The sequence below is a fragment of the Aquila chrysaetos genome, chromosome 26 (genome assembly GCF_900496995.4).
Source record: "Aquila chrysaetos chrysaetos chromosome 26, bAquChr1.4, whole genome shotgun sequence".
In the NCBI taxonomy this organism is placed as follows: Eukaryota; Metazoa; Chordata; class Aves; order Accipitriformes; family Accipitridae; genus Aquila; species Aquila chrysaetos.
In genome coordinates this window covers 10,948,428-10,969,970 of record NC_044029.1, presented here as the reverse complement: position 1 = coordinate 10,969,970, position 21,543 = coordinate 10,948,428, and the positions used below count along the sequence as shown (strand labels likewise).

The 21,543-nt window shown below is 41.6% G+C and overlaps 1 protein-coding gene across 4 annotated transcripts in view; it reads left to right on the top strand.

The window, feature by feature from the left end:
* The window catches only part of SYT1 (synaptotagmin 1), a 361,032-nt gene extending 340,964 nt beyond the window's left edge, over nt 1-20,068 (top strand). For all 4 annotated transcript variants that reach the window (XM_030002786.2, XM_030002785.2, XM_030002787.2 and 1 more), the window contains 2 exons: nt 12,081-12,214; nt 16,952-20,068. In XM_030002786.2, the coding sequence (XP_029858646.1) occupies nt 12,081-12,214; nt 16,952-17,158 (341 nt within the window). In that variant the 3' untranslated portion in view covers nt 17,159-20,068. The remainder of the gene's footprint in view (nt 1-12,080; nt 12,215-16,951) is intronic.
* Nucleotides 20,069-21,543: the final 1,475 nt, after the last annotated feature.

Genomic DNA, 21,543 nt, shown 5'->3' with positions numbered 1-21,543 from the left:
TTCTGATAGGTTGTGTCGTGTTTGACTGCCTTTTAAGCTTAAGTGGTGTACAGTCAGTGGTGAACCTGTCAGTCAAATATCCATTTGTGCCATTAAACGGCTGGGACAATTTGAAGAAGAATTTGGGTACCTTGGGGCATGAGCTATTGGTCGTGTTATCAGAAATACTTCCATCTTTCACCTAATGATGCCATTTGTCAAGTTGTCTGTCCTCTTGTCTTATAGCGGGACTAACGTTCTCGGCAGCAAAGCGTTCTTACTGCAGATGCTGTTGGCCTTGAACACTTCTTCTTTAGTCTGCCTTGAATGTTAGCCCTTAAATACCTCCTGGTCTTGTTCTTTTTTATAACTTGTCTGGGGTAAACAAACAAGGTAAATTGTTTGTTCTACCAAGGACTTCAGCGCTCCCATAACTCTTCTGTGGGAATAATCTAGATGTTACTCTTGTCCAAGTAAAAATTTGCCTTAAGTTTCAGGTCACTGCTTCTCATTATGTGGAATCAACAGGAATGCGAGCAGGCACGCAGCCTCCCAGCCCTTCCTCTGCAAGTACCCGAGTTAAAAATCTGACCCTCAGGCTTTTCAAAACTTTTTTTTTTTTGTGATACTGCAAAATAGGTTTTCAGTCAGCTGTCATTTCTGAAAAACAGATATAACAGCTGAACTCAGTTGAAACTGCTGATCAGTTTAGCCTGTGTTGTAACTTCTCATGCCGAGACTGAGATAAAGATGTTGCCCATCCCAAGAAAATCTGCTTTTGATCTTCTTTTCCTTATTGTGGTTAAACTTAATCCAAAACAGCGCCAGTCTTGCCAACAAAATTGGGAAACACCACCCAGATGGCCCCTTCCACTCCCTGAGCCGACGCAGTTCTTGCCTTGCAGAGTTCCAGGAGTCTTCTCCTCACCACCAGGCAGCACGTCAGCTGGGCTTGTCCTTAGCCTTTGCTCTGAGCAGAGACTAGCGAAAGGTTTCGTGTGGCCTCTGTGTCTAAACACACACAAACAAACAGCTGTATCGTGGGCTGCTTTAGGTTTCATACGTGGGATCGCCGGTGTATGTGTTGAGGCGATCAAGACTTTCGTCTTCTGAATCGCACTAAAATTAGGTGCCCAAATAGCCTAAATGAATACCCAAAATACTTCCCAAAATCCTGCTTAACAGACACTGGATGTGTTGGGAAGCAGGAGAGAGGGGGAGAAAGAGAGCTGTTAAGTATTTTTTCCAAGTAATTCTGAATGCACGTTTTGTAGGCTAAAAGCAAGACTGCAATCATGCAGCTCCCTCCTTGCATTTACATTTTTTCCTTAAAGCTCAAATCTAACAGAAAAATAATGACAACACAACAAGAACTGATATTTATATAAACTTCTCAGGCAGAAAAAGTACTAGGAGTATTATTTCAAATTGAGACTGAAAACCAGATGCGGATGGACTCCCTTTATATGCAGCACTGATGAATGAAATGTAGTTTGAAAGTCTTGATATGCTCTTAAAGTAAGTATCAACCTTGATAAAGCATAACGGGTTGGTTTCTCAGCTGTGAAGAGTTCGGATCAGGCGGCTTTACTGGTAGTCACTGATGTTGTCAGACTATTTTTTTTATTCTTTCTGTACTGCAGCATTCCTGCAGTATTAGCTCTCAGTGCTATTTCTAGTTTAATCGTCTGAATCAAAAAACATGTCTCTCACACGTTGTCTAAGACTGAAAGCTTACCTGAATGAGAAACGCAGTTTATAAAGTAGAAGCAATAGGTTTTTATTAAAAACACCAGAATTATTTTGCAGTATATTGGTTTGCATTTTTCTGGTGACTCATTTATATGAGCTAAGGTAATTGGGTGTTTCCTACCCTTTCTGTCGTATGTAGATAAACATCCTGCTGCCTTGCTTTTCTATTTTTGCTATCCTCTGCTTCTGCTCCCAACTCACCTAACATTATTTTGGACTGCAAGGGTATGGAATATACGGTCATAACTGGGTTTGCTGCATTCGAAAAAACCTCTCACATGTAAACAATATGATAGTTCAGTGTTTTTGATGCGAGGCAGCCTTTATCACTGCCTTTGTCTTCTTTTGAGTGTGTTGCTTCTAACCCTCTGTGGGAGAGGCTGCAGATTACCCTCAAGCAGGGTATATTAGCTCTTTTCCATGTAAAGACAATCACAACACGGTATTACCATGCTGATGTGCAGTCAAGCTATAAAACCTTACCGTGGCAACGCTGACATGAAGAGTCTGCAGCACAAAATGTATGTTCTCGCTACAGTAAATTGCTAATACGCTAGTTAGACCAGTTTTTGTTTTCACAGAGTTTCTGTGTGTTTCAGGGTTGAGTAATTCCTTTGAATGAATACTGCCATTCACTCCGATGTGGTTTTCTTTATTATCCAGTAATACTGGAACTCCTATCTGTCCTCAGTGCAGTTTGAGATTAGGACTTATTTTGCCTCACAGCTGCCAGGTTTGGGTCTGGGGGTTTTTGTGATGGGGGGGGGGTGTAACCAAAAGACGAATATTTTTGTTAACAGTCAGCAGTTTATGAAGGGAAAAAAAGTGTGTCAACTGTTTTCAGAGAAAGAAAATGGACATGAAAGGTTGCTCCCTACCACACTGCAGCCTCCACAACATTTGTCCTAAGTAAAGGGTCTCAGTGCTTGGCCATGGCAAAATATTCTTTTTGAACACATATCAGCTATACTTCTTTCTGACTGGCATTACTTCCTTTCAGTGAGTTCTTTCTATGAGCACAGCCTTTCACTACATGAAAGAAATCCCCCCCCCCCTTTTTTTTTTTTCTTTCTTCCAGTTATTTTTGGGTGTCTCTCCTCACCCTTGTCTCCGAGTGGCACAGTAATTTTCCTCGGGACAGTCATCCCAGCTAGTTAAGCCTGGAAGCACAGAGAAACATCACCATGCAAATAGAAATTCTTGACTAACCAAAATTTGTAAATCCCCCAGGTTTCTTTCAGTCAAGTCCCCTAAAATCTTGATAGTCACACCACCACCCAGCAACATCACCTACTGGGATTCCTAAAGTAGGTGCCTTTCCACCATCATCCAGGATGCAGGCAAATAGCTATATGCATTAAATATCCAGAGGAGCAGAGGCCCAAAGGTGATGATCACACAGGCAGGGTGGGTGAGGGCACACAAAGAAAGGAGACCTGGCACCAGCCTTCGCTCCACTGAGTCATTGAAAGGAGCGCAAAAAATACGTTCTTCTCAGCAGAGCAGACCGAGAACCTGTTTCTCATCTCTCATAGCCTCGTCTCACGCTCTCGGGAGGTGGGAAATGTAGGTTCAGATCCTTTCAGCCAACGGAGAGGTCTGAAGAACATTTCCTAAATCGGCAATTAGCAGTTTAACCTCTTGGTAATCAGCAAAAGAGGGGTGGAGACAAGAAGCCGGTGTTTAATTGCTTTATTTTGTAAAACAAAATAGATAAAGCTAAAACCCCCTAAGCTGGCACAGCTGTAGGAAAACAGTGGAGACTTGAAAAGGTGAAGTTTAATTCCTCTCCATCGCACTTTTTCCAGGTGTGTTAGGGCAGCTCTCCACCCAGGTGTCTGGCCCTTCCAAACCCCACCTGATGCTCCTCATGTGCTCCCTTTTTCAGCCTGATTTTTGAATTGTGCCCTCCACTTGGCAGCCAGTGCCTCAGGGCGAGGTAGGGTGGTTCTGTCCCCTCTCCAGAGAGCAATACCCCTCTCTGCGTGGCCTTGTTAGATAGCCAGCCCGGATCTGGAGGACTTCAAGGTACTCGTTAATAGTGTGATACGTCCTTATTTACCCAGCTCCTGGCATTTGGTGCCAAAACATCCTGCTTGGTCTGCTCTCTAACCTTGGGTTGTTTGGGTTTTTTCTATAGTATGTGCTTCTGCTTCTCTCTCCACTCTTCTGCCTGTCATTATTCCTCAGTCTACGTGTATTCCCACCTCCCTCCTCCCCAGTTCACTTGAAGATGGTATTTTGAATCTCTCTAAGCCTCTATGTATTATCTTCTGGTATTTTCAGTACCACCACCACCAATTTTAATAAATATAAATTTAATTAATTTTTTCTCTATATCATCAAAAGGCATTACATAAATTCAAACTCAGCAGTCTGCCAGAATTTGCTGCCTGAAGTATTGCTAGTTTGCTTTGGTTTCTGTTTGAATTCCTGTACTGGAGAGTCTGCCTGTATCAGTAGCCCCAATTAGTATCTTTCCACCATTTGATGTTAATGCCACCCTCCTCTTAGTTGCTATTGTATTCTTTCTATTTGTATGTGAACGTGACATATTACAATATGCTTTTTTATTTCTTTATTCATTATCTAAGATTGCAGGTACCCTTCTCCAGTACATTAAGGTTTTAAAACGCCATGCTGTCGTCCCCCCCCCCGCCCCCCCAACTACATTCAAGCTTCACGAGCAGTCAGTTCTTCCCCTTCTGGTGCAAATACAGGGGAGCAAGGTTTACTGCTCTGATGCTCGTAGTTTCCATGTAATCACATTTACGAAGTGCTTGGTTGAGTTGCTTTGCTTTTCCACAAGAGTATTCTGTGTTTACCCACAGCCAAAACTCAAGGTGCGTTTTCCTGTTGGTTCAACCCACATTTGCTGCGCTTTATAATTTGCCTGTGTATAACTATGCTGAAGTGAACTGCTTGGATGCAAGAGAGACAGATCAGCTGCCCTTGCTCTGGCAGTAAACTTAATCGTAAGCTCATAAGCACTAATTTGTGCTGGTTTTAAATAAGAGTTTTGGCTGCTGCTTTTTTTTTTCAGTTTTCTGCTACTTTCCCCATCTGGCACTGTAATGTTTGTTGTTATGTTCCAGTTGGAAGCGCTGTGGGTGGAATTGCAGACTCGAGTGCTGGCTGAATAGCCCTTAGGCCACTGTGAACGTTGCTGTTCCACTGTCAGCTCGATGTGTTCAGCAACCTCAGTTTGGGATTCTCGGGTGAGGGAATTGTTGGCTCGCTGTCGGTTTTACAGCACCTCCTTCTTCCCAAGGCTCCCTGGTTCTCTGAATTCAGCATTTTAATAGCAACTTGATGTTCATTTAACTGCACAACAGTGAAGAGTTGTTATTTTGAGACTGCTTTGCTACACTCACGTTTTTCTGTTATAGGCAGGCTATCATTAGTTCTTACAAATACCAACCCCTTCTTCCCCACTATAAATGGATTATGGGACTCCATTATTCCTATGAGAATCTGTCTAATGTTATTGAACATGAAGTTACGAATGTTTTCATTTATAAATTACCCAGTCTTACAGCATCCTCTTTTAAAGGTGCTATTGGAAATATATAATCCAAAGTCATCTAACCTGTTAGTCTGACATATGAGCAAGAAAGGGCCTGATGGGCCGTGTACTCTGTGCGAGCGCGCTGCATCTGGAGCAGTCCACCCGTGGGGCATGGATAGATGTTAGCAAGCGTAGCATTAGTCTTTTTAACTAAACTGGTTGTGGCTATCAGGGATACTTTGGCAGCCCATTGCTTGTAATTTCTCAACTCTATTCGTGGCCAGTACGCTACTGGGCGGTGTTGGGAGAATCTCCCAGGCACACCGCTCAATCCTCAGCCCGCTTATTAAAGTGATTTTAAAAAGTGTTTTGCCAGGGTCAGGACTGGCATAGACACTACGCAGGAATCTACAGCAAATACTTTTGCTACCCACCTTTCCCTTGTGTATTGATCAAGTACGGGCTACAGCTAAAGATTTGGCCCATAACATCAAGTAATCCCAGCGGGGTTATGGGAACTGTGATGAGGTCCTAGGTATGAGCTAAATATGAACATTAGCTGAGGACTGGACATTATGTAGCAAATAAACTTTTTTAAAAAAATCAACAATCCTGTTTTCAAGGAAATGTGATAAGAATAAACCCACAAACCCTGTATCTTATGCCAAGAGAATTGTTTCTAATGAGAATGTTTTCCAGTATTTCCCTTGAGACATCAGCTGCTCCTTAAAAATAATGTTCCAACTTTAATTTGCTCATTTGTGGAGGAAGGTAGAAGGCCCAACAGCTTGTGTCAATGAATATAAACTATAACTTTTATGCAATCTAGAATGTACCATAACATTTGTACTCCTTCTTAGTAATTGTACCTTATATTGTTTCTTCCCCAGATAACACATTTTCCCCCTCTGGCTTTCCTTCCCATTCGACGCTTTCCATTCATCTGAAAAATACTAGTTTAGACAATCCAGGCACAATATCACTCTAAACTCATTATTTCAGAGACTTTAATTATCCCCTCTCATCCATACATGAATAAACAGAAGAAAAAAAGTCAGGGCAAATTATCCATGGCCTGGACGCCACAGGCATCGTGTGAATCATCCCTCTCTCGGGAGAGAAGGGTTTATATGCCCACGGAGGGAGCATGTCCCACGATCCTTGGGAAAAATCAGCAAATCTGTGGGAACTCCCAGGAAAGTTCGTCCTGTTTTGCTCTGCTCTCGGAGCCCTGCTGCTTTCCATAGCACAGCCCTGGCAGCCGCTGCCGTCGCTTTCCGAAGGCAGAAGCAAGCATGCAGGTATTGCTGATGCTGTCACCCTTTGCCCCTGGTACAGTCTCTATAGAAAATAAAGTTGTTTGCTGTATAGAATTGCTGTTCTCCCCGCTGCCTGCTCCCACAAGCCAAAAAAGCTTCATCTGAAGGGTGTTTGCACAGAATAGGAACAGGTTAAGGGTGTAATATTGAATTTAGCACTGCTCCAGCTCTGGTCTAAGGCTCTGGCTTGGCCTTCCCTCTGCTTTCCGCCCCGCTGCGCTGTTGCAGGATGAGAGTGATTACGGCTCTTTAGCATGGAACTAACGATCCGCCCTGCAAGTCACCTCTGTCCTAACCGCGTTTTCAGAGCCATTTATAAGGCTGCATTTCCAAACCTGATTTTCTTTACTTCTTGGATCAATTTCCAAGCCCTTCAGGAATTCGTTCTGCTTCCTGGAATGGAAACTCTACTGTCTGCTGACACCTTTGCTCTAAATGTCAGTGATGTGTGCTTTGGCATGGGTTTGGCCTAAGTTTTCTTCTGATGGGGAAAAACGTGCTAATTAGCACCCAGTTATCCCGAACGTTTTGAAGACAAAAATACAGCTGGAGGCAATTCTGGCACCGTATTTCTTCTTGGTTTCTACATTTTAGTTGAGAACATCTTATTACAGTGTTTTGTCATATGAAACTTTATTCAGCTGTATCTATGACTAGTTTGTTCTGGCTCAATTTTTTTCCTATTAATCACGTCAGGCTTACTCGAGGCTCGTAGAGGGTTTTCTCTGATCCCCCCTGCACAGGGCTCTGTGGGATTTTTTCTTTAAACTGTTAGACTCCCCTCCGCACGCAGGCTCAGGACTGTAATTGCATACCCGATCAATTCCAGTGTTATCCCTGTAGCATTTTTCAAATTTGTCAACCTTCTAGGTGCTTTCTTTTCATATTTTGATTAGATTACAGAAGGCTTAAAAATATTTAACAAAGACGGACACCATCCTTATGTTTGCATTCAGAATAAACCCTTGTAGTAAAACCATCCCAAGCTGAGTACATTGTTGACGCTTTTCTGCTGAAGATCCATACAATTGGAAATTTGTGTGCTGAATTCTCTCCTACCTAGGTGGAAAATGGTTTTTCATTAACTACTGATTCCTATAACAAATTTTTCATCTTAAAATGCACTGACAAGCAGTCATTCTCAAGTTCCACCTTTTCCTCAGACAGTTGTTAGCCACAATTTTCTTCTTTTGAGTTGTAGGGGGTTTTTTTTCTGCTCTAAAGTTTCCTTTTGTAAAACCTCTAATAATGAAGTGCATCTTGTCTACAACATGATGATGATGAACTAGTCATTATTTGAAGAGACTTGTAATTGTATATATATGCCTCATGGTCCAAATGACTCCAGAAGTCTTCACTTGATATTACATACCATTTCAATTACATTTTAAATAATGTATTGGCATCTTACTGGAAACTTAAGGAAAATAAAATGTGTCAGCTGGTCCCCCAGTGCTTTAGAAGCTGTTCAGCCAGCCTCCCTTGAGATGTTGTTGTAAAATCTACAATGCGCAATTAGTTATGAATTTTACATCTTTTTAGCATTCATGGGTATACTGTTAATGAGGGAATAAATAGCAGAATTTTATTTAATCCTACACATTGCTTAACATGAATTATTAAGCAAGGGACACACAGCCATTCTGTCCCTTTGGCAGAGGGACATCTGTAGTGCTCTGGATGCAACATCCCTTCTTCCAGATAGATGGGTAAGGTCCATCCACAGATACCTGTGGATGTAATGGAGATCTAAATACCTGTTTCTTGAAAGGAATAAAACCAGAGGAAAAACCAGAGTGATGTTCACCTCTTCTAACCTGAAATTTCTTCAGTGTAACTGTTTACATGAAAGCGAATAGGCTGTCTTGTATCAGTGGAGAGAAATAAATATTTTGGGGTGCAATTTATTTGACTGAAGACAGATATTTACTCTGGAATGAAATAACTATCCAGAGTACATAAAGAAAAATGCGTATTTATTTTCATTGGTGTCAGATGTAGACATTTCTACTTGGTCAAAAGAATTCTGCCCTTTATGCCCAGGCTATGCACTTAACAGATAATTTATCATTGTTGGGCTGTAATATCAGTTCTGTCATCCTTACTAGTCTCACTTATTCAGTGAGACTATTTACATATTAAAGTATTACTCAGCATGAGTAATGGTGCCAGCACTGAGGTTATGTTGCAAATAGAGAGAAAAGAGGTTTCTATTAGCACTAAACCTTACCTCAGGAAAATCACTGGAGACTGGCACTTCCCAGAGGTTCCGCTTTCTTTTGATTATCCTCCCTTCTTCCAATAATTGACTCCAAGCAGTTCAGCTTCTGTTATTTGGTGGAAGAGAATCTGTCTTTTTCTGAGATTTATTCATGAAGTCGTAAGAAAGACTGAGCTTAGGTGTCAGGTTGTCCGTGTAGATCGCAAGCAAATAGATTACTGGAGAGTTGAGGGAGTTAGGGATAATGTCATGGGAGATGGGAGAGAGTAACTGAAGATAATGCAGTGGTGGGGAGGGGCTCATATGAGACACAGAAGAATGAAGAAAGGGGAGAACTAGGTAAGACCAGGATACTTTAAGAAATAGGAAGTGGATGTACAATCTAATGAGGAGAAACTCGGTTAAAAATCTCTAATGGCCCATCCACTTACTTGAGCTGGACACCCCATTCTGATTTGAAATGTTTGTGATGAGTAAACTTATTTAATACTTTCCTCTGAAACTAGAAGAGAAGGAACATGATTTCAGTTAGGTGATGTTCAATTTGTATTTGGATTAGCACGACAATTTTACCCTCGGATGAAAAAAGATGAGGATATCGCATCACTTGTTATGCCCCCTTCTGTGCCCCATTTGGGACCTCTGCTACTGACAGTTCTGTGCTACAGTGGCAATCTGCTGCCACTTGGATCTTTCCTACTAAACAACTGGCATTTGACTGAGCCTAACTCAAATCCCCAGGCAGACAAACAGAAGCAGCTGATGAGGACACGGAAAAGAAACCACAGAAACCTAGCTTCTGGGCCTTGTCCCATGGCCGGGAGTTATCTGGGGTCAGATTCTGCTCTAATAGTAGCACAGAGACAGAAAATCTAGAAAGTCAGTAGAAGCAAATCATTTAATGTGGATGCACATGTAGACCCCGAGCATTCACATGCTCTTGAATTCTAGGTTAAAAATATTTTTCTCCAAAATACAGAATGTTTATCGAGATAGGAATATATCTGCATCGCTATTTAAATCATTACTGTACTGTTCCTTATCGGCATATGAATAATCATCAAATCTGCGTATATTGTCCACGCACAAGCACAGGTCAGTAATGGACTGGCTTATATCGACTGCATTTATTCTAATAGAATTCTTCAGTTCTAACCCCCTTAATAATAATGTATTACTGTACTCTTTAGCCTCCCAGTTCACTGTAGTTACTCAAATTACAATTTAACACGTTTTTATCTCATTTCCATATCTTAACACTCTACCATTGGCTCCTTGACTACTGAACTTTCTTACTGTATATTAGCTATACCTAAGATGTCATTTTCATGTTAAAACAATTGTGCATTCAGCATGGAACCTCAGCAAAAGTAATGAGGTAGATCAGCTTTTCTCAAGTATCAACTAATGTTGAACGCATCCAGATTTGCCTGTTTTCTACCTTCAAAACACTGTATGCAGTGATGCGGAACTTGGTATTCAAAAAGAAATAGACCTCTGTTGGCTTTTTGCTAGCATTTCTGCTCTTCACATGATACTCCTTAATTCATATATTGTGCAGCCAAAAGGAACCCTTGCAATCCCCTGTCTAGCCTCAAGCGTAAACCTACCCAGATTTAATTTCTATTTGAACTTGAGTCTTTTGAGGGAGAAGGAATCTTAACCCTCTGTAACAGAGAGTTCACCACAAACACTGAGAAGCTATTCCAGCTGTTTTACTACTAAAGTACATGCCTGTTTCTAAGTTAGAATTTATCTAGTTTCTTCTCACAGCCATTGGATCTTATTATACCCTTGTCTGCTGGCTTGAAGCATCTACTACTAAAATTATGCTCCCTTCAGAGGTACTGTAGACCGTGATCAAGTCACTCCAGTAACTTAACTGTCCCAAACGCCTAGGTCTTCCACAGTAAGGCATATTTTGACGGTGGCAGAATGCAATTACTCTTCTCAGACATTCTGAACATTCTGAATTTCATTGCAGAGTCATAAAGCGTGGTTTGCTCGTAGTGATAATATTTAATTTCAGTGTTCATTCTTCTTCTGTAGCACCACCCTTTTCCCAGGAGAGAAAGGAGAAGCCCTTTCCTTTGATAGTTTGCATTCAGGCTCTCTTAATTTACGCCACAGATGACTTGTGGCTGGCTGGCGCGTTGTATAGCTCCTGCCAGCTCACTAGAGGGAAGGCTTGCCTTGACCTACATCACGCTTCAGCTGCCTAAAGCCAAGAGAGGTACCTACCCAAATTTTAGTGACGGTACCATATAGGTTGTTGAAAAGGATGAGCTTGAGACACTTCAAATGGTGCTTCATGGTAGGTCTAAAAAGAAAAATAACTGAGGTCGGTGAAGGTACTGCTAATTAACACCACTGTGGAAGAACTGCTAGTTCATTCTCTAAATGGGAACATGGCTCTTGTAACAGGTTAAGGACTGACAGTGCTATTCTTTTAAGCAGCCAAAATTTCCACTGAAAGTGTAACCACTGAGATACCACTTCACGGCAGTAACGTCCATGAGAGTTTTGCTTGCGTGAGGAATGCCCGATTAGGTGCCAAATCATTTCTGTTACTTCACCACCAGAAGTCGTACAAAATAACAATGGGAATTCAATAGAGAGTGGCAAAACCAATTCATAATTTATACCGATACCGTGGCCTGCACCTTAGTCTGGCTGCACGTAGCACTAAGGTAGAGGACTGGTATTTAAGGAGCAAAGTCTCCTCCTGCCATGGCGCTGGCCGTCCGCCAGACCCACGGACGCTGCGCTGCGGCGGTCGCAGCCCGCCGGGGAGGTCGGAGGACAGAAAAACCGCGGTGCCGCTCCTGCCCGAGGAAAAGGAACGATGTCAAGAGTTGCCGGGCGGCGCAGAGCAGCCAGCCACCCGAGTCCTGTGCCGCCGTGGCGTGCGTTTGGCAGCGCTCCTGGCTCTTGGGAAAACCACCCATAGCCCTGTTGCTAAGAAATGTTTGCAGTAAATAAATAATGTTAAAGAAAAAACATCTCCAGGTTGATTAATGAGCTACGGAACACAGTTAGGTGGGAATTTAGCCCTCCTTCATGATGTTAAGGAGATAATGTAAAAACGTTTTGAACCTTTTTCCATCAGCAACACTTTGCAATTGTATGGGAGTTTTTCTATAGTGGAAATTAGGATTTTGTTTAAATGCAAGCTGTTTGTTGCTAAAGGTTTTTCTTTTTTTTTTTTTTTTCCATCACCTCTTAAATGTGTGGGATTAAAATCTGCAGAAAACACGCTGATCTGCCCTTCTTAGCTCTACTTCTTCTCTTGATTACTTAGATCCCTATGTGAAGATCCATCTGATGCAGAACGGTAAGAGGCTGAAGAAGAAAAAGACTACGATTAAAAAGAACACTCTGAATCCCTACTACAACGAGTCTTTCAGCTTTGAAGTACCATTCGAGCAAATTCAGGTAATGTCAAACAGTGTTTTGTCTTCCCTCTGCATTCCATCTCTCAGCCCTTATAAATATTTAACAGGAATCTTGTTAATTATCACATGTGCGTGCCTTCATTAGCACCTAGGTGCCAGCCCTGTGCCACATTAGATGAGTGTGACTGCTTCAAGAGGGAAATGATAAAAAGCACAGTACTTATGAAGCTTTGATTCATCAGTGAGAAATGAATAACTGACATTTTCTGTTAACAGAAATGGATTCTGGAAAAAAAAAAAAAAAATCCACAGGGAGATAGCAAAGGAATGTGCCAGCAAAAAAGTATAGGGATAAAAGAAAAGGTATATATAGCAATTTTCTCCAAATTATTTGAAATAATAAATTGGCATCATCAGTTAAATTTGTGTTCCCTATGCATTTATCGGTCCAGTTTGTTAAAAGCACTGCAGCATCCCTCTTAAGTAAAATGCAAAATTTAATCACAACTTTTTTTCAGTTATTAACCACACCATGAAAACTTTTTCAGTGATTCCTACATCCCTTGGAAAAAAAGATATTTGAGAATCTCAGGGGTCAGTACTGCAGTACCTGTTCTCTTGGCACCTCAGGGGAGCTCCAGCGGTTGTTCAGGTGCTGCTCCTGGAGAGTTCAGTGCCTAAAATTAGGGGCCTCAGAAGTCAGCACAGTGAGCTGGAAGTCACCTACTTTAGCAGTGGGAAATACCAGGACAAGGCATTGGGTCATTTTTTTCAGGGACTCGGTTACCTGCCTTGCGGCTACTGGGAGGCAAGTCATTTCTCGCTCATGAGAGTGGGATTTAACTTGTTCTGACGTTAAGTAGCCTGTCTCACAAGAGATAGGCTCCTCTTAACCATCTCAGGAGGCGTGTGGGAAACCTGCATCCAATTCACTCTCTGCCCAAGTGAGTTTAAACTTGTATCTTCAATGTCGTAAGCAAGTACTCGTCGCCTGTGCCCATGCCTTGTGTTGGGAGTGCAACACTCATTTCTGCATAAATAAGTATATGGTTGGCCACAGATGGTAAGATCATGTGTTAGTTGCGTGGTTCACTTGGACAGACTTTGGTCTCTGGTCTGATCTAGGTAATGTAAACCACATAAAGGTCAGTACAGGCCTCCTCCATTTTTTTTAAAGCCTTAACCATTAGTGTTAAACTATTTCATTGTTTTGCTCACTTGTTAGAGCATTCGTTGGCAGGGAAGATGTATTGGTTTAAATATCCTCAGAAGAGAAAAGAACTGCATGCTGGCTTCCCAGCCACCCATGGAGCCCAGGGACCGTGGAGGTGTTAAGCAAGACAACAGCTTTTCTGGGTGAAGCCGAGCGTGGAAAGTGTACTTTCAGGGGCCTCCCAGTTTGAACGACCATAATTAAAATAGTCTGGGAATACATCCTTTTGTGGCTTGTGAGAGAGGTCTAGGTATGAGTTAGGTGCCATGCTACTTGTAGTTTAAATGGGTTTAAATGGCCTGGGCCAAACTGGGAGCCCCCTCTTGATGAGACGAGAGCATGCTGTGGGTTTTGAGACTCTATCTTGGATTTTGATAGCAACTGTACTGGAGAGAAGCCCAGGAGCCAAGGCCTCTACGTTTCAACTAAAGCTGTGTGCTTGGTTTTTATTGACTTGGTACCGATAAAGATGATGAAACTAGACAAGGTGAGGCGGTAGGAATAGTGACTTGGATGCACGACTAGCCTGTTTAGAGTTTCTTCGTGTCCCACAGCATGTACAGGTCTCTATGGACTGTAGGAATCAAAAAGTGGGAAATCCAGTGGGGCCCAATTCCTGTTGATTTTAATGAAAGCTGGTCTGTGTGCTTGTGAACGATCTCTTAACAAGCATCAAAGACCCAGAGGCAAAAAAAGATGAATCAAATCGAGCCTCTCTGGCAATTCAGGCAACGAATGTCTTAATTTTCAAATAGGGACAGGACTGTGGAACTGGAATGGGCACCTCCAAGTTACCAGATCTGAGTTTTGGCGTGGTTAGCTGCATTCTGTAGGTACCTGGCCATTTTGCCTTCTAATCCTAAGTCACTTTTATAAGGTGGATATAGACCCTTTAAAAAGCATTGTGGTTTAGATGTTTAAATTTTTGCCCCCCCCCCCCCTTTTTTTTTGGGGGGGGGGGGGAGTTTATTAGAATGACTTTATAGCTATTTACTTCAGTATATAGCCTCAATTTAAAATCTGTAATTATGGACTTTGGTCATATGCCAATGTATTTTAGAGTTAAGTTACTTCATTATGGCTACTGAAGTGATTTCATCATTAGAAAAACACATTTTAAATGTTATTTAGACTTAATATGGTAAGAATCACTGTGACTTTGGGGTAATTCATGTAAAAGTCATTAAGCAAACTTTCACAGTCAAATAGAAAATAATGGTTATATAAGTTTCTTGATTGTTGGAGAGCGAAGACAAGAGAGCTCGTGGAGGGAAAGCAGCTCGATAGCAGTACAGCTATGGAATTTAAAATGGGCCAGACATTAACATTTTCAACAGTTTAGTAGTGACTGTGGATTCTGGCTCTTAAGGGAAAGTAAGTGATGTCTTCAAGGGTAATGGGAGAGCACCACTGGGAAGTCAAATCCTGTTGCTGCAGGCAGATCGAGCACATGTTTTGCCACGTGCAAGACAGACTGCCTCGTAGGTAGCAAGGTCTCCAGGCCCTTGCAGTCCAAAGAACGCCTCATCACGCCCAGGAAACTGCTAATCCAAGTGTTTATTAGCAGAGGTGGTGCCTTCCACTAGCACCTCTTGGGTTTTGCAGTGCAGCTGTTCCTTTAATACATGGTACAAAGGCAAAGAGGTGCTCACATTTCTCTGCAGGTTTAAGCCAGAGACCATGAGGTGAAAATCATCTCAGAGTTAATCATCTGAGCTAGCTGTTCTTGCATCTTTATAGAGCAAGGAAAAGGGGCTTTTGTTTACAGTGCTCACTGTTGTCTTATGATTAATAATAAAAAAAAAATTCAATAGTAACTAGCCCCCAAGCTTCTAGATAGAGCAGGCAACTTTTTTTGTACCGTAAAATAACAGTCTCATGCTTACTTTTTAGACCTGTGATTGTACCATACATCTAAAATATAAATGTTCATTTGGGGAGGTACCATCAACATTAAAAGTGAGAGTATTGCAAACAGCAACACCGAAACATCATTTTGGCATCTAGAAATACTTGCTTCAGGATATTGCCTTTTATTGTGAGTGCTCTGGGGAGATGATGTACACTTTTGTCATCAGCAACTATATAAATACTTTAGTGCCTGTTGGAATCATCTCCTTCTCTGGCTCAGTGAATTGTACGATCTTGTAGGGGAATGGACTCTATAAAATAGACCTCATGAGCCTGGTCTTGCAGATATGCTTGAAAGAGTCAGTTACTTTTAAAAGATAATCTTATTACTAGCACTGAAATTAATCATTCTAGTAAGATATCCAGATCGTACATATATTTAAAGCCTTAACTTTTAAAACCTGGTGCTTGAGAATAAAAGATTTTTCTGGAAGAAATTTGTTTCAGGGAATTTCTTCCTCCAACTCAGGAAACTCAGACTGTAATAAGGAGCTGTGTCTAGTTATCATGGGAAAGAAAGGAATCAGGAAAAGAACTGTATGTTCATCTTTAAAAATAAAGCTCCCTAAGGAGAAGCGTTTACAGTTTAGTAACATCGGCCCAAGGCTGTTAACGTCTTAGGTGCTATTGGGGAAGAACACCACTCGACTGAAGGAATAGCTGTTTGTGCTCTTTCAACAAATATTAATGACCTGAAGGAGAGGAATGTGTGCATGTGCACGCAAATGCATACACAAATGCTTGGCTTGAACATCACCTCCCAGTGTGCCCCAGTCTAAGTGAATGGAAAATTGTCTATGAGCTGTGACAGATGGGCTCGCGCAGATTTTGTGGGAATAGTTTAACCCCGTTTGCCAGAGGTCACTGTTCCTACGGCAGAAGTGGCACTCCAACGCCGCTGCGTCAGAGCCCCGGGACAGTGGGGTTTATACTTCTTTCCAACCCCCCGAGCATGCAGCCTGTTTTCTAGACTCCTTTATAAATACATAGAATTTACACAGTATACACACATACTTACATGTGTGCACACGCACACACAGAGGTGAGTACATGTGTGTGTCTATGTCTATAGTAACCATAAGGGCTATCTTCTGAACTTATCTGAAAATAACTGATTAGCATGCAGGATGGATGGGTAAGAGTTGTTTAGAAGCAGAAAAGCAATTAACAGAATAGAGTATGACATTGCAAATGTTAACTTGGGGTAGAGCTGTTTCTGAATTTTAACTGCTAACATATTTACTTAAACAATAATGATGTGTTAAATTGCACTACTTTTAAATTAGCTTAAGATCTCCCTTTTAGCCCTACAGACTTCCAGCAGTCTAAGTCTTCAATAACAACAACCAAAAAATCCATACGTTGTTAATCTGTTAAAGGAAAAAAATCAACCTCAATTCCCATGTGAAGCTCTTCGATGCAAGGGGGCAAGTTTCAAGTTAGCAGGGAGGCTGTGAACTTAATTTTATTTGGGAATCTCACAGGAAGCAAAGACAACAGTTTGAATTCGGTGCTCGCTGGGGAAACCTGCTCCGGCTGTCACAGACTTACCCCCTTCACGGAGCGTCCGTTGTTGTTGTCTGTCCCAAGATTCATCCCTGCCCGCCTTCCCCTCGCTGTCACGCTCACTGGTCTTTCTCTCTCTCGTTGTAGAAAGTGCAAATTGTTGTGACTGTTTTGGACTATGACAAGATTGGCAAGAACGATGCCATCGGGAAAGTCTTTGTGGGCTACAACAGCACCGGAGCGGAGCTGCGGCATTGGTCAGACATGTTGGCCAACCCTCGGCGGCCCATTGCACAGTGGCACACCTTACAGCCCGAGGAGGAGGTAGATGCCATGCTGGCAGTCAAGAAGTAAATTAAATTAAATTAAATTATGAAGAAGAAAAAAAGAAGCCTTTCTGCATTTGCCCACATAGTGCTCTTTAGCCAGTATCTGTAAATACCTCAGTAATATGGGTCCTTTCATTTCCAGCCATGTGGTCCTGACACAGATCAGTTGTACTTTTAAATTCCTGTTTTAATTTGCACAAATTTAAATGTAGAGAGCCCTCTAAAGGCGCTTCATTTCACCACTGCCCCCCCAGATCTACTCTTCTTTTAAGCAATATGATGTGTAGATAGAGCATGACAGAAATTATTTATTGTATCACACAGTTGTATATATACACCAGTATGCTGAGAATTTATTTCTAGTTTGTGTATTTGTATGTTGTAAGCGTTTCCTAATCTGTGTATATCTAGATGTTTTTAATAAGATGTTCTATTTTAAATTATGTAAATTGACTGAGATATAGGAGAGCTGATAATATATTATAGGGTAACTATTGTACCGTCTGCATTCCAGAAAAAAAATTCCAACTTGTAAGGCACTAGTAGTGTTACACTGACATCTTAAAGGACAACTTAAATCTGAGCTTTCAACTGGACCATCCTAATAACACGCTACGCGTCCACAGTGAATCTTGGAGGGACAAATCCAATTGGGTAGACTTCTTTCACAGGCAACTTAGCATGATCTGAGCAGCTCCGTGGCTGACCTCAAGGAGATGTAGCCAGAAGCCAGGATATAATTTTTTTGTATATATTCCAAAGCAAACACGTAACAGACTGAAATGGCTTTAGATTGAAAGTTGAGGAAGCAGTTCCATAGGAGGCAACGATTTCATCGAACATACAAAGTAAGACCATTGCAGAGGTTGTGCAGGGAGGGGGGGGCGGGGAGGGGGGAGACGCAGCAGTAGCGAAATGCTGCCACGAAAACAAGAGTAGCTCTCCGTTATCACCTTTATACAAAATTTGCATACTGTGAATTCCATCCACGATTTCACATTATAATGAGTTTGCACATTAGACTTTGTAACAAAATATTTTATTATACTAACTCAGATTAGAAGGAATGCAGAATATTTTTTAGACACAGCCGTGTGAGTTTATTATACGAAATAGTTTCATGGTAAACAGACAGTATTGTAATCCCATCAGAAGATGACAAAATTTAGCCATAGTTCTAAATGCACTTCAAAGTAAGCCAAAAGAGAACAGCTAGTGACCTTTTATATACTATTTATACTTAAGTTTTAATTTGTCCTTTAAAAAAAAAGTGAAAACAAAGAACAAGTTCTAGAAAACTGAAGCAACCTCTTCTGTATACTAGATGCTCGTTTCAGGAGGAGTTTTTAAATGTTTTCAATGTTATTATGTAGTAAATGGCACTATTATGAAGCTACTAGTCATTCCATAAGAGTCTTGAAAGACTGCTCTGTGTATCACTGTGACTGCCGTGTGTGCTTAGAAATGTAGTTTTCTCAGTGGATAGCAATCAATTTATTCCGTAGTGATATTGTAATAATACTGCCATTCCCTTCTACTGCACTGCCGAAGGAACGCATAGCACAAGCAGTTCTAGTTATTACGGACCAATTTAGAACTGGAGAGCTATGCAGGAGACAAGGATGCTCTAGTGAATGGGTTGACCACGCAGCATTTTGTCAAGCCCTGTGCAATACTCTACATTTCCAACCTCCCTCGCCCCCCGCCGCTTTACTGTAGATAGTCATCTTACAGCTAGCCAGCATGTCATCTCAGCTTGTACCATCTCATCAAGTCATTTAGGGCATCACTTCTATCTATCTTGTGTACTGTCCTTTGAGGCCCCTCGCTTATCTTTCCAAGCTGTGAATATATTTATAATGCTTCAGAGAGTTCATTATTTTCAGCAATGCAAACTACCCCAAAAATGTGGAAACGCTACACCTTTTGGAGGGAGGCATGAGAATTAACCATTAACGTTCTTACCAATTGTATCTAACAAGTTACTGAAAACAAAGATGAATGTAATCAGGCAACTGTGTACTGAAAACTGAATTCCGCAGCCTCCCTCAAGGCTCTGCTGCTGGCAGAGGCATGACAGTCTGGGAGACCAGTGCTGTGATGGCCAAGCAGCAATGTTTTCAGTACACTGAGGGTAAAAGAAGCAGCAAAGTGGAAGGAGAATAAAAGGCTGGATCTCTCCCTCCCCCCCCCCCAAAAGTGAGAATAGCAAGACCCATTTTCTTCGTTTTTTACATGAAACACGGAAAAAACACAAGCGAGACATTTTCTGATAGAAACAGGCGCATACATGCAAAGCATCAAGCTGGAATACTTTAAAATCTTAACCTTAAGGACCAAACCCCACCAAAGAGAAGAGGTAGACAGTCAGCTTTCCAGCGTAAGAGCTTCATGGTCTCCAACTTTCAGTTGTTCATTCAGGATAGCCGCAGGTTCAAACTGCCAGGACTGACTCATTGTGTTAAGGTATTCTTAATGCTTTCTCTTCCTACACTGCCAGACTGAACACGTCACCATAGAACCGGTTTGTAAGGTACGATGATTCTTAAGAGACTGAACCTGCCGTGTGACCAAGATGACATTCTCATCCTCAAAGAAGCCACATGTACCTTTCTGACAAAGCTGTGTGAAGTATTAGAATCTGATGCTGTAGAAAGATCCTAGTTGCCTTTGTGTATATTTACTGCCTGCTTGAGTGTTTCTCTGTGTGGGTTTTCTCTGTATCTTGTAGAAATGTTTGGGGTGTTTTATCCTGCCATATCGCTCGTGGCCCGCGAGCTGACAACTTTAGCCGTATTTTACCTTCATTTTTGATGAGGTGGTTTATATTTTGTTTCACTTTGTGTAGTGACTTCCCACAGTAGAGTTTTCCAATTGTCGTTAAAATAACATACATATTACACAGATATTCAATAAAAATGTTTTATTTCCTGTTGATGTTCTAGTGTTTCTCTTTTGATCTAAAATTTTGAAAAGACATTTCACTCTAGGACTTCAGCACAATCATAAACTTTGAAGTATCATCGCAAGTGTAATAGCTCAGCACTTTTCGAGGGGCTGTGAAAAGCTGCTTTCATCAGTGTGGCCTGCTTTAAGGTGGTCACAGCCAGCAGCGCTCCAGTACATGAATTCTCCACCTCTATTGCAGAGTAAGAACTATTACCTTGTTTTCCCAAGAGCCTGATTTTTTGCCTCCAAAAACATCACTCACTATCAAAACATGGCCTAGTTTCTATACCACGACAAAAACTGCAAGTAGTTACCTACACACCAGTACTCTTCAAGCCAATTGTGTTAGAGCCATGATTGAAGTTTTCTTCTGGAGAGAGATGGTGTATTTTAACCTACATTCAAGAGCTACTTCTAAGCTGGCCATAAAAATCAAGCCTCATGTGAACTAAATCATTAAATAAAAGCTTAAACTGTATAAGAGGCGGAGGCAGGAGGTATGGGAGGAAGTGAATCCAAAAACAAAAAAATGATTGAAAACATTGTGCTATGAAACATTTTAAGTAAGTTCCTGAGTCTATGAAGAGAAACAGCTTAAAAAAAAAAAAAAAAACAAAAAAAAAACCAACAATGCCAAAACAACAAAAAAACTCGCCCAAAAACCCCAAACCTGTAGCCATGTTTGTTTTATGTGACCATTTTCCACAGCAATCCCCCCGCCTTGCTTTTCCCCCAGTCCCAAGAGAAATATGCCCATTCCTTTCAGGTATCACACTGATACGCACCAGTTTAACCACAGCTGTTGTTAAAAGAGACCTTACTATGAGTTAGGGAAAAGGGTCAACCCTGAAAATATTTACAGTGAGCTCTATTCCCCCTGCTCAGAAAGCGCCCTATTCTTTTTTTTTTTTTTCATCGTCTAGTGTCAATGATGAGCACCAAATGGACTGATGCCACTCTCGGCGAGCGAGAGCAGGCCGACATCTCCTGGCGATTTGGAGAGCAGTTACTCTTCCAAAACTGCGACTGACTAGAGTCTGTGTCTGCAGCTTTGCAGACCTGCTGTGAGGGGATGCCTGCTTGGTCTGCGGGAGCTGAGGTAACACTCCCGTGGTGCAGTGTGGTTCCCCATAGGTAAAGGCAGGTACCACATCATGGAGGTACGAGATGCTGCTGCTCCCTTCTTTGCCATCTAAGCTGTTGCACGATCAGACCAAGCACATACTTCCCTAAGAGGAGCAGTTTGCTTCAGAGCAGACCCAAATCTATCGAAGTCAATAAATAAAAATACTTTGATCCAGGTTCTATATGCTCTGGCCAGTTTTGCAGATCTTGAGCATACCAAAATGACATCTTTGTCAATCAAATCAAAAACAGTTCTTCCAACAAGGCTAATCGGTTAAAGGCAGTCGTTACAACTAATGTTAGGAAAAATGCTTCACATAATAGCTGTTATACTAA